The 13,588-nt window shown below is 34.9% G+C and overlaps 1 protein-coding gene across 3 annotated transcripts; it reads right to left on the bottom strand.

Moving 5' to 3' along the window:
* Positions 1–539: 539 nt before the first annotated feature.
* LOC125829328 (uracil-DNA glycosylase, mitochondrial) lies at positions 540–9,891 on the bottom strand. 3 transcript variants are annotated; one of them, XR_007443086.1, is made up of 8 exons: positions 9,533–9,890; positions 8,419–8,639; positions 7,446–7,604; positions 6,068–6,098; positions 4,152–4,287; positions 2,923–3,006; positions 1,372–1,509; positions 540–653 (listed from the first exon to the last, which is right to left on the bottom strand). XR_007443086.1 is itself a non-coding variant. In XM_049508566.1 (7 exons), exons 1-7 carry the CDS (start codon positions 9,885–9,887, stop codon positions 1,443–1,445), a joined length of 1,053 nt encoding a protein of 350 aa, XP_049364523.1. In that variant the 5' UTR covers positions 9,888–9,890; the 3' UTR covers positions 1,081–1,442. The 3 variants fall into 3 exon arrangements, 2 of the variants coding, with proteins under 2 accessions (XP_049364523.1, XP_049364524.1); XM_049508566.1 differs by lacking the exon at positions 540–653 and having other exon boundaries at positions 1,081–1,509; XM_049508567.1 differs by lacking the exons at positions 540–653; positions 1,372–1,509; positions 2,923–3,006 and adding an exon at positions 4,768–4,899 and having other exon boundaries at positions 9,533–9,891.
* Positions 9,892–13,588: the final 3,697 nt, after the last annotated feature.

The raw sequence follows: 13,588 nt of genomic DNA, 5'->3' as shown, positions 1-13,588 counted from the left end.
TTAATACATGAAGGGAATACAAATTATAAAACAACATACTTTTATGATGCCAAAGAGTCTATACAACGTCAAGTTTCGAACATATATCTGAAACCGCGATATGAACAAGAATCAGATTTTTTAACATATCACAACAAACAATTCTAGGTAATAATATGAACAACAAACACCAAAGAGAAACAAGTTAATACAAACACCGAACTAAGACGAGCAGTAAAGATTACCTGCATACTCGATCACTACTTTTCTAATATTAGTAACTTCTTTTAATTTTTGACAAGTTGATTTTTAACCAAAACAAAATGAGACATATTCCAGTACACCTCTAAAGCAGAAAATTAAACGAAAGGTGAAAACATTCATATTTTACGTTTAATTGTTAATTCAAATGCAAATATATAAAAGTAAGTACAAGGATCAAGGTGTTGAAAAAGAGTACGAGTGAATCCATTTTACAATAGAATGAGAAATCACGATCTAGTTTAAGTTTTCAATAACTAAAGATATATGTTCCAATAACTAGAAAGCAGTAGTATATATGCATACTATTACAAAATAACAGGAAGCCAAGTAAAACCCTTCACAGGAGAATGGACAAATAGGAACAAGCAGCAAAACCTTATCCAAATTTCCATTTGCCGCAAGACACCTCCCTGAAATGAAGGATGCAGCAATGAATTAAGCTTCTTTGTTCAGTAGTCAGCAAGTTTTAGTAACCTAATAAGGCAGCAGATGCAAAAGAATGAATCCTACTATATAAAAAAACACAAAGTCCTTGAAAATTAAACAAGATTTGTTTACCTTTATATGATTGTTTTGATAACTTTCATCAATTTATACGTCTTGAAACCCAATAAGATTTTCACTATATCCAAAATAAACATTCTGGACATCCACACTATTTTCCTTGATCTCAGTGCTGAACATGTATGCGGTGTGACTCATGCAGATCACTAAAATAGTCACTACTAACACCACACCAAACTTAAAAAATAAAGCTTTTCTTGTTCAACTTATGGATAAACCTTCACAAAAATAGAAGCATTGCCAAATCGTTATTCCACTTCACAGGATCATTATTTTTTAGGTAAAGACATAAGATCACTTGATAGATTGCTAAACGGATGCCAACCAAAAACATGCACTAAATGAGAGATGATTATGAAAGAAGTAATTAGCTACTTCATCCCAAAAGAGAAAAACGAGAGTAATGAGCTACAAAGCTGCAGTTCTCAAGCAATTATCCACTGCCAAGAAGGTGGATTGTGAGCAAGCAGTTGCCAGCCATAGCTACTAGCCTACTATGTACGTGAAGATATCAGATGATAATTATTTTTAAGTGAACCTGGTAAAGCAATGAAATCTACATACCTAGATGAATCACTTCTTAATGGCAAATCCCTGTAGCACTAGCATTCCGAAAGTGATGGTTGAGAAGCAGCTTATAGTTGCCATTCAATGGGAGGCATTCCCATCTTTTCCAAAAGTTGGTTTGTCTGTGAAAAATGCCTGCACAAGTAATCACCAGTTGAAGGCAAGAAAAACAGTTTAATACTAACTTCCTAGTCAATTCAAGCATGAAACGTGATAATGTAAACAGAAAACACTGTCATTTAAAAAAATTGCAGAAATCTCATGTTAGAAGGTGGCATCTACTCAAGCACAAGTAAATGGCTGGATGTTGACCACTGTGACACCATATCCCACTGCATTCTAGCAAAAGAAATTTCATCCAATCACACTACTATTTCTGGGCATCATGTGAGCAGCCTGCTCCATGCAAACAAGATTAAAGGTGTCAAATGGGTGGATTGGGCTGAATTTGTGCGGGTCAAAATGGGTTGAGTCAATAAATGGCTGGTTTATTGACCTGCCCTAAAGTTGTTTGGGCTGAAATGGGCTAAAAAGGTCATAACCCTTCCCGCCAAATTCTTACTACGTTTTAATTTTTTTATTTGTTGTTATATAATTTTTTTAGTACCTAATAGAACCTTTTTTTTCTTTATTATGACTATATATGACATATCAAATAAAAAATGTCCTTTCAAAAATATGTGACAAAATTTTCAGGTGTCAATTTGGGCTACGTATCAACCCATTTTTGATGAGTTGAACTAATAAATGGGCAGGTCAATGACCAACCCAAATTTGGGTGGGTCATGTTTACATGGGATAATTTTGACACCCCAAAACAAGACCAAGAAAAAGATAATCATTTTACACTGGAAGAGTTGTGATCATAAGCTGATCCAGAAATTTTTTATTTTTCTTGCTCAACACAGAAAACGATTGAAAGAGAGGAAATGGGAGAAGGCAATCACGATGCAGACACATCCATGGTTCACAATGGAAACAACCTAGTTTTCAAATTCATTGTTATACTGGCTCCCGTTTGTTCCTGAGCAGAGAACTTGTGACTTCAGAGGAAACCAGGCCCTTGAAACAAATAAAAAAGGCTAATTGGTTGCTCGTATGCATCAGTCATGTTGTGCATGCCTCCCCCTTCTATGAGCATATTTATTACTCCCTCCGTCCCATTTTATGTGGCACCGTTTGACTTGACGCGGTGTTTAAGAAAAAAAGGAAGACTTTTGAAACTTTTGGTCTAAAACAATCCTTAGATATTTGAGTGAATATAAATCAATTCATTAAGGGTAAAAGGGAAATTTGAAAGTTAAATTGTTTCTCATTATAGTAAGGTGACTTTCTTTTTGGGATGGACTAATAAGGGAAATGTGCCACATAAAATATGATGGAGGGAGTATTATATAACACAATCCATAAAAGTAAATAGGGAAAATAATATATTTAATGCAATATAACAACTAAACTCATATACTATAACTACAGCACTATAATTATAAAACACGAAATGCTTAAGAGTATTTCAGTTGAAATGAGTCTGTTGTCAAGGGAACACACCGGCATCCAAAGAAACCTCTGTTTGCAGACAATCCAGAAGGGTGTGCTGATTTGAGAATATGGTGCTTTGTTTCATCAACTAACCTGTAAAACAAAAGGGTTAATTGGGAGGGAAAAGGAATAGTTCCTGTTTGAACCTCGTCTGCACAATATCGAATCAATTTCAAGAAAGTAGAGCTGAATAACGCAATCTCATTCCCAGTGTTTTTACAGTTAAATTTGATCTTTTTATAGAAATAAAAAATCTTTTATGGAATCTTTCATTAGACATCCAAAGCAATTACCTAAATCATAAACTTTAACCTCTTCAGAATATTGGAGAATCACTATCTAGCATCTAAAGTTGTACCAAGGATAACTCACTGGGATGTCGCTGTAACTAGCTGCAGGTATTGCTATTTATTTCTAAGTGAAGGAAACGAAAAATCACAAAGTACTGTAGGGAGCGAATAGGTCTGACAATCCTGTGTTGATGGGGTAACTGTTGCTCTCAGAAAAAGATTAAACAGAATTGCTGCAACTCAAGTAGAATAAGGCTGACCAACTATTTTTCCAAAATTACGAGCATGTAAGAAGAAAAATATAGTAGTTTACTTTACAAATAAAATATGTTTCTTTTATCTTCAAAAAGTAATGACTTGAAAAAAGAACACTAGTTCAAATGATATTCTGGTGGACCTTGTCTGTAGGGTGCCTTATGCAGCTTTCACTATAGATAGCATACTATGTTTAATATAAAAAACTCAAACTTGGGAAAATACTGGTGAGAAAAAATATTCAGTGAAATATTTGAGATGCCATCACTTTAAGTACACATAACAAGTCCGACACAAAAAGTGCAAACTTATAAAAGAAATCCTTGGCAACAGTAGTTTTGATAACAAATCTTGAGTTAAGAAGTCATAAAACTTCTAGAGTCAAATGAAATGGCTCTCATAAAGTATCAGCAAGAAGCTGAAGATGGAAGCAAAGCAGAGAATTTCATTCATAGGAAATTTAACCAGAAATCTACTACTGGACATTCAAAAAATGTTACCACATCATCCCCTATCCTCGTACTTTCGCCTATTGAACACTTAGCTTGCAGGTATAATTCCAACAAGGGCAAAGGTTACAAGTGATGCCCATAAAATAACTAAGTCGTCTTCAGACTAACTATTATAAAGCCGGGATTCCCAATCAGATATTAACAAACTAAATAGAGTATTTGCAGCCCTGTAATGAATCACCTGGCTTTTGCTTGGGCATAGTTTCCCCACAGAATGAAAACAACTCCTTCTTTCTTTTGAGAAATTGTTTTGATGATAGCATCTGTAAATTGCTCCCAGCCTTTATTTGCATGTGAATTTGCCTGATGATGCCTGACTGAGAGTATATCAGGGAAAAGAGAAGGCTCAAAATGCTATTAAATTGTAGAAGATAAGAAGAAGTGTCATTCCATCTCTTCAATGAAAAAGAAAAGCAAATAATACCATAAAGCATTCGAGAACAAATGAGAAGGAGTGTCTTCTTCAAAACAGGGGGGTAACATTCCACCATATATCCTCAGAAGTTTAAAAAGGACAGACACACAATATCCGAACAGCAGATCTTAATTTTTCAAAAGATCAAAATGTAGTTGACAACACTAACTTGTGAATTAAGGTAGATAGAGAAATAGAAGAGACAAATATTATCAACTATTAATAATTGGATAGGAAATCAAACTATGATGCAAGGTTTTCGTTTTGGTTCTTTCTTCTTTTTTTTGGAACAGCAACTCTGGTGCAAGTGTTTTGCCCATATAATGTCAACCATCTGTATACATATACTAATAGAAACCTATTTGTATAATTGTGTACTTACTATTGACAGCAATCTCACAAGATTTTCACACATTCTTTTGCCTTGGATTTTAGCTTCTTTGATCTTTCTGCCTAAGCCGGTCCCACAGGTTGTTTTTGTATGTTTGATGAATGGCTGAACTTAACATTTTCCCTGGAAGGCAAAACGAGTAAACGTTGCACAGTCGGCCTAGATCAAGTCTACGGTACACCCCACTTAACCTAGGCAGCACTTATAATGCTATGCTTTGCTAATGAGTACTAAGCTCAGTATTATTGACAAAATAGACCTATAGCAAATTGTTGACTCGGTTAAGTCAAGAACAAAGAAGCTATTAGCTAAGAAGACAAGAGAATGCTGGAAATTTTGTTGTATTGCTGATAACAGAAATATACACTATTAAAATGACCTAAGCTTGTCTAATTACAAATGATGAGCTAAACCCCTATTCATACAAGTACAAAGGTGATTGGTTGTTATTAAATAAAGGTGGTTGGCAACTACTAGCAAGATCTCCTTGCATGCTGCTCTCTAAAGCTTCACTTGCTTGTAGAATAATACATCGTAAAATACTGGTTGTTGGTCGCTGAAGGCACACTACAGTCGTTATTTGTGGGCACTGCATGTGCATTGGCCACTAACAAGTGGGCCAATGTAGGGGCAAGAGTAATTGTAAGTTAGTGCAGCCATGGCCAAGGCACTCTATAGTACATGGCATTTAACAGCTTCCGATAGTATTATGGAGCACCATCAACATCATGGGATAGGACTAGAAAGCAACAATATGGATGCAAGTTCTATATGATAGGTTTCATGTCAGTAAATCTTTATGTTTCAGTCATGTGTATGCAATCCAAAAATTAGGAAATAAAAGTGAAGCATACAGAAAGTCTGAAATATGACAGATATGATGTCTAACAATAAGATTACAAAATACAGCAAATTTCACATCGCAGGAGATACCTTGGTACATTAAGAAACTTGTCAGATGCCTTCAAATTCAAACCTTGAACAAACATCTAGATACATTGAGATTGGTTCAGAATCACTCCTCTCTACCGACTTAATGATGACTTTCTCTTCTTTTTTTTTTACCTAAATCGAATTCTCAGATCTTATAAATAAACACACCTTAATTGATTTATGTAGAGAGGAAGAGAGAGAGATACAGAGATATTCTTTCAGTTAGTATCTCCTTATTAATCTTCACAAGCACATCGCGATAGCAATAATATCGCCCTAAAAAGCATATGAGAATAAACGAATCCAAAAGGAACGTGTCCAGACCAAATATATAAAACCATTGAAGACACAAATTCACCTGTTAGAACAGCATTGAGAAGCAGAACGCCCTGTAAAGCAATGTGGTGTATGTCAGACAATTACTTAAAGGAAGAAAAAATGAAGTCTATATAAGTGTTGTCAACACTGATAAAAAAAAAGGGACTTTGGGATAACTCAACCCGAAATCTAGCTCATGAGGTGAGGATTGCCCAAGACCATATAAATAGACCTTCCCATCCCTAAATGACCGATGCAGTCAATCAACACCCCCTCACACACCCAGGCCTGGCAACGGAGTGTGGAAAATATAATATTGGGGCCCAACATCGAGTAAAAGAAATGGGATGGGTCTAGCTCCGATACCATGATAAGAAAATGAGTTTGGGCCTAACTCAACTCAAAAGCTAGCTCATTAGGTGAGGATTGCCCAAGACCATGTAAAGAGATCTTTCCATCCCTAAATGACCTATGTTGGAACTCAACAAACACAACTTATAAAGAGGAGTACCTCAAGGTTTACAAAGTTATTTTTTGCTGATGTGAAAGCATCGTTTCATTTAACAGAAATTCCACATTGAACCATGAACTACTCTAATTTCCAGCTCAAACTAAGTATAAATCTAGGTTAGGTATGCTCTAAATAAAAACCTTCTTACATTAACAAGAAACAAGCATGCTTTCAAGTATGCAAGTGAGCTAGTGCTACAGGGGAGTGGTGTAAGTTGAGAACTTCTATGATACACATCTTTGTGCTACAGTTTAGTTCTAAATGTTCCACCAGTAGTGTACAAAAGTGACACGTTTCAGATTTCAAACTACTTATAAAGTTATAAACTGATATTTACAGATTGTTATGTATTTCTATCAAATAAGCTTGCATAAATATCAACTTGGTCCAAGTCAGGATCCACCATTATTACATTAGAAACCACTGGATAACCATGTACTCAATAGTTTGCCCCAACTTAAAGAAATGATGGGCAGTTGATAAAGAAGAGAACATTGATCTTTGATTAGCTGACATTGGAAATTAAAGTTGCAATCATTTGCAGCTTGTTACACGGTCAATAATTAGGAAATGTAAAGATCTGACTTATAAGTAGCCATGTAGGTTCAGTGAACAAAACTGGCATAAACATTATGCAGCCACATTTTGTTTAAATATCAAATATAGATTTCCATGAATTAACGTGAAAGAGATCAGAAATGGTAGTAGTTTTAATGATGGTTCATGCTTCAATAGCACTTCATGTGTCAAATGTGTCACAAATGACTGCAAAAGTGAAAATTGTAAGGGTAACAAGTCATTGATTTTGACTAAATAAACTGATTTACGAAAAGCACAGTAGAAATTCTTTTTAATATGAAACCCATATAAACTAGATGACAAGTTCCACCAAGAAGTTCAGAAGCACCTGCACAGCCCATTGTTCCAGATTTCCATGAAGTGGTATTGAACAGCCCAAATCTTCTTTAAGTTCTTTATATATATTCATCAGACTAGAAGGGACTTTCACACCCTTAGGCACCGAGAAAGAGAGGCCCATTGCCTGACCTGGTCCATGATATGGATCCTGAAATCACATTGAAAAAGGATGATGCTTCTGTAAGTTAGAAAAATGCTTCCAGCAAAGGCTAAAATATTTCCAAAAAGTGTAGCTTCATTACCAAATTCCTAAAAGGTCATTGGTAGATTGTAAAAGAATAATGCTAAATGGAGTATATTAGTAATGCTTGTATTAATTATACATAAATTATTTTGTATGCATTGTTTGGTTTGGTGTATTAAGAATAGAATGCATTGCATAAAAATATTTATTTACAAATATATCCTTCACAATTATGGCAGAAAAGATGTAAAAAAGATTATGAGGGGCAATGGGCTCTTTAACCATGCTAATGTAACCTAAAAATCCATGGTATTAGAAATACACACGTTAATACATAATAGTGTTGAAAAAATTGTACCAAACAAGGTATTACTAATACACAGAGTTAATGCATGCATTATTTTTTGCTAATACACTATACCAAACGACCCCTAAAGGTGATATCTGAGATGAATAAATACCAGATTGCTCCAGTAAGGAAGATGTCAAAAGAGAAGCAAAGCAACTTGTGTATTTTATTTTAAAAGAGAAATTTGGTTTTTATATTTTAGATGGTTGCATTTCAAAACTAACTTATTAACACAGGTGCACATCCTGCGTAAATATTTTAAAGAAACTAATTATCACAGGTGCACATACTGCGTAATATTTTACCGTCTCCTTTTTGGGTAAGGTTGTAAAGTTTTCAATACAAAAAACAATTTTATACAGGTTGTGATTCCTTGAGAACATACTGTTAGTTACATGTGAATGCTACCATAAAAACTAGAAACACTACCTGTCCAATAATGACAGCCTTTATCCTGTCAAATGAAGTAGTGTTAAGAGCATTAAAAATCAGATGTAGTGGAGGATAAATTGGGACACCACCACTAATTTCCTTTTCCACAAATTTGCACAAGTTCCCTGCATAGGGCTTCTCAAATTCCCCTGGCAATGCTTCCACCCATGTCTCCTCAATCAACAGTTCCCGTAACTTCACATATCCGCCCCCTTCACCTAACAATTGGTACACAAGAGATGTTTTTTCAGTGCCTTGCAAGGAATAAGTAGTTTAACCAAAGGCTCTGTAAGTAGCAATCTTACTTTGAGTTTTAAAACTGAGGATCTACATTGCTCTTTGGCATGAAAATATAAATATTATAAGTAGAAAACATTCAGTTTTTATACTTGAGTGTGTCCGCATGAAAAGATATCAGTGTGTCCGCATCCTCTAAGAGTTCTTCTTTACACCAAAAAGATGAAATAGAAAAAAAAGTACATTTCAACTTTCTGCACATTACTATACTTGTCTAAAAATCATCTTAAATTTCTTTCCATCAAATAGTCCAAAACATCTGACATAATTTTTAAAATTAATCCAATTCAATAACTTTTTTTAGATCTTTTAACAACATCCAAACATTAAAGAACAACAAAAAGGATACATGTAGCACAAATTTATGTCCAAAAATCAAAACATTATAAGACACAATTTGCCACATCAATTTACTTGTCCACTATTAATTTGGAACGATTATAACCAGAATATGTGAAAATATTTGCACAAGTCCTTAGTGGGCAAAGTAACCCAATACATGTGCTAGTGTGTCATGGCATGAAAATGGTGGAATAGTCAGAGGTGAGTGCAAGTTGTACCAACAATACCATCATCAAAAGACTATGTTGAAATATAAATTGGTCAATTTCTTATTTGAAATTTGTTTTGCTTTATACATTTTTTTTAAAAAAAAACTACTAGACGAAGCTAAAATGAGGTCCTTGAAACCTTTTGTGGTATTGAAAATGCATGGCGATCTTTTTGGATAAAAAAAAAAACTCAGTCGTAACACAAAGTTAAGGAACCAAAAATAATTTTGCCATAAAAGTAAAAGGAGCATTGTTTAACAGACCGTTTGCGTTTAATTTGGAGATTTTATCAGAACATAGTTTGAGGTTTCTTTTGGCCTTTGCGAGTGATCTGTTGAACTCCATTCTCGACTTTTGCTCCGGCGTAAAGGATACTACGTCTTTGGGGTCTTCGTCACAGTCTTTACGCGAAGATGAAGATGACAAGGCGCTAGAAGTGAAGTTATCGGTAGAAGACACCTGTTTTAGACGCTTTGCTGCTGGTTGCTTCGATAGATCCATTAGGGTTTTGGATGAAGAAGACGCCATTTTAGTCAAAGTACTAGTAATGAGCAGAGAGGAAATGGAACCCAAAATCACCCAACTCACTCTATTCTCTGGCGGGAAACCACGGTGCATTAAAACGGCGTTTTTAGTCCCTGTATTATTACCTAATTTCACTTTTTAGTCCCCGTGATATTTGACTGTGAACATTTAATGTTCAATTAATAGCGATTTTGATCTACTTATTAAGAAACGCTAACTATGTGAACAGATCATTTGTTGACGGAAAAGACAATTATGGTACTATAAGCTAAAATACTTGAAAAAAACTAATTGTACAAAATTTTAAAGTATTTCTATCGCATTCTTGCTTCATAACCATATGTTGTCTTCCTCTCTTCTTCCATTTTGATGCAAATTAATCATTTGATCCATGAATAATTGAGAGACTTTGTATGTGTTGGTTGATGATAACTTTTCTTTAGTTATTTTTCTCTTGCGCGAGTACAGTTCTAGGACATTTAAAGTTTGCTCACTTATACCTATTGAAAAAGAAAAAGGATGACAATGAAATTGCTTTATATGAATGGGAGGAAATGGTCTCAACTACACACTCCAACTTCACGGGTGTCCTATCACCCTTGAACATTTTATTTCTCTATTTACTACACAGTTGAGTGCTGCCCTGTCCACATAAACCAAATAAATTGTCCCACGTGATTGCACGGGCCGGGTGCCCCACCCACTTCAACCCCCGATTCTTGTTTTTTCTCCATTTCCCTCCTAAAAATGTAAAAAACCCAAAAATTGTCCTTTCTCCTTTTCATCTCCTTCTCCATTTGCATATACATTTCTGGTGATGATCGAAGGATTTTTTTTAATGTATTTTCTACTTGATTTCGTAGTTTATCAACTGATTTAGTAAAAGGTTACTTCTTTATCCATTATTTTGAGTTTGTGCTTTATCCCTTAGGGTTTCTGTTGATTCGTGAAATTAAGAGCAACATTGTGTGAAATATTATGTGTGGCTTACGATTGTAGTGTTAGGTGTTCATTTACACCATACTATACCACAATTTTTATGAAATTAGGCTTTTCCCTTTCTCGTCTAAGTCGCGTAATTTTGTATTTTATATTCGTCTTAATATTATGTTCATGGAGTGTTGTATTTATGTTGGTCTTAGTATTATGTTCATAGAGAAGCTAATGCTACTATGTTGTATTTATGTTCGTCTTAGTATTATGTTCATAATGCTACAATGATAATATGTTTATAAGTATTATTCTAATTTTTTATTGCCTTCAAGTAAGAGTATGTCTATAATTACTATTTTGTTATTTTGATTGCCTTCGGGTAAGACATGTATGGATTACTGTGATTACTCTAAGGTGGTACCATGGTGGGGTGTTAGATTTAACTAGTGAGGAACCAATATATAATGGTAGAAAAATTACATAATTTTTGGATGTTGATGTAGATAAAATGTCATATTTTGATTTGAGAGACCATATTAGAGAATTGAGATATAGTACAACCTGCACCTTTAGTATTAAAGCACGTAACAGTGACATTTTGGTAGATGTTAATGATGATAAGGATATTTTAGACATGAAGTGTTCATTGGAAGATGGGGATGTAGTGGAGGTATTTGTTAAGCATTTGGTTGATGAGCCAATTGTAGGGTCCATGCTAATAGAAAATGATAGTCATGTGCAGTGGCGGAGCCAGGATTTTCAATAAGGGGGTTCAAAATATGTAGAAATAGACACACGAAGTAGCTGAAGGGGGCTCGACATCTACTATATATACATAAAAATATATTTTAACCATATATAATTAATATAATTTTCCGCCGACGAACCCCCTTCGTACAAGGTGGCTCCGCCCCTGGTCATGTGGATATGGGAGAATCTGGTTCAGCTTTTAATACAAGGACTAGTGAGAGCGAAAACTTTAACTTTGGGGTAGGTGAAGACCATTTAAACAGTAAGAACCATTTTGCTACTTTTTCAACCTCACCTCCTTTCAATACTGCATATGGTGCTACTTCATATGTTATAGGAGATGATGATATAGATGTTGGTCCTGCTGGACCTGATTTCTAAGAAGAAGAAGTAGAGGATTCTGATTATTCAACTGAGAATAATGATGAGTTTGAAGCTGAATTAATTGGAGAAGATGAGGAGGAAAATTATGGTAGTGATGTACATGAGAAGGTTAGGGAGTTGAGGGCTGAACATAGAGCTTTTCAAAGGTGGAAAAGAAGGGAAAGAGTATCAGCTGACAATGAAGAGGTACCAGTAGGTGAAGATGGACCAGATCAAGGTTTTGATGAAACTGGAATAGGTAAAGTGAGTCATGAGGGAAGGCTAGGAGGTGATGAGCCTTACTTTGCAAGTTCTGATGAGGATTGTTTTGAGTTAGATGAAGATGAGTGTTGTGATGATGATGAACATGAATCTGGTAGAGCAAGAATAGTAAAGTTGTCAAGAAAGAGGAGGACAACAACTCAAAAAATCATTCATGATCCTACTGCAAAGAAAGTTGTGTGGTTGTTGGGTATGGTGTCTAAATATGTGAAAGAATTTAGACAAACAGTAACTAAATATGTAGTTAGAAGGAGGGTTCAGGTGGAGAAGTGGGTGAATGAGCCAAACAAAGCTAGAGTTAGATGCAAAGATGGTTGTCCATGACTTTTGTACGGATGCCTTGACAAGACAACAAATAATTTCATGATAAAAACTTACAATCCAAAGCATACTTGTAACAAGACAACTAGAAATTACTTGTGCAATGCAAAGTTTTTATCTCAAGCCTTCAGAGAAAGAATAACTGAGCAACCAAACATAAGAGTCTTCAAGTTGTAAGAGATGATTAGGAAAAATTTTAAACTTTATATTAGCAATACTACTGTGAGAAGAGCAAGAGCTAAAGTGTTGAAAGATATAATGGGTGATCATGTTATGGAATTTGGAAGAATACTTGACTACAAGGATGAAGTGTTAAGGACCAATCCAGGGATCAGCTGTGTTGTAAAAGTTGGTGAACCTGATGCAAAATACAAATCAATATTTCAGAATTTTTACATATGTTTTGATGCTTTAAGGAAGGCATGGATACATTGTAAGAAGTGCATAGGCTTAGATGGTTGTTTCCTTAAAAGTGTTTGTAAAGGTCAACTATTAATTGTTGTGGCCAATGATGGTAAAAATCATATGATGCCACTTGCTTGGGCAGTAGTTGAAAAGGAGAACAAAAACTCATGGACCATGTTTGTCAAGTGCATAAGGGATGATCTAGGACTTGGAGATGTGAAGGTCTCACCTTGATTACTGATATGCAGAAGGTGTGTAAGCTTATTTTATAATTTTTAATTTATATATGTAATTGTGACCTAATTATATCTATTGCAGGGAATATATGCAGCAACTATAGATGTATTACCTAAGTGTAAACATAAAATGTGTGTTAGGCACACATTAGCTAACTGGGCTAAGGATTGGAGGGGTATTCAAAGAAGACAACAATTTTGGAAGGTAGCTAATAGTACATTTGAGTCTCAATTAAGGAAAAATATAAAGAAGATGAAGTTGTTAGGTCAGTAAAAATGATGGATAACTTAATGTACTACAACATTAATTATTGGTGCAAAGTTTACTTTAATGCATGGATCTTGGCTACTAGACACAAGACCATCCTTACTATGCTTGAAGAAATAAGAGTGAAGATGATGACAAGAATAGCCAATTTAAGGGAGTTCCTAAGTACTTGGAAGAGTAATTTCTCTCTGATGACTCTGAAGGTGTTAGAGGAGAACATTAGTAGGTCTATGGAT

Source organism: Solanum verrucosum, unplaced genomic scaffold (assembly GCF_900185275.1).
Source record: "Solanum verrucosum unplaced genomic scaffold, falcon-dt-bn FXZP01000157.1, whole genome shotgun sequence".
Classification (NCBI taxonomy): Eukaryota; Viridiplantae; Streptophyta; class Magnoliopsida; order Solanales; family Solanaceae; genus Solanum; species Solanum verrucosum.
The sequence above is the reverse complement of the archived record's forward strand: the minus strand, read 5'-3'. Positions and strand labels throughout refer to the sequence as shown.

Excerpts from the sequence above, each read along its gene's own strand:
- LOC125829328 (XM_049508566.1), bottom strand. The coding sequence starts at position 9,887 with ATGCACCGTGGTTTCCCGCCAGAGAATAGAGTGAGTTGGGTGATTTTG. Across the intron at positions 3,007-4,151 it reads TATGCCCAAGCAAAAGCCAG|GTTAGTTGATGAAACAAAGC; the intron begins GTGATTCATTAC and ends TTTGTTTTACAG. Across the intron at positions 1,510-2,922 it reads AGAGGTTTCTTTGGATGCCG|GCATTTTTCACAGACAAACC; the intron begins GTGTGTTCCCTT and ends TTACTTGTGCAG.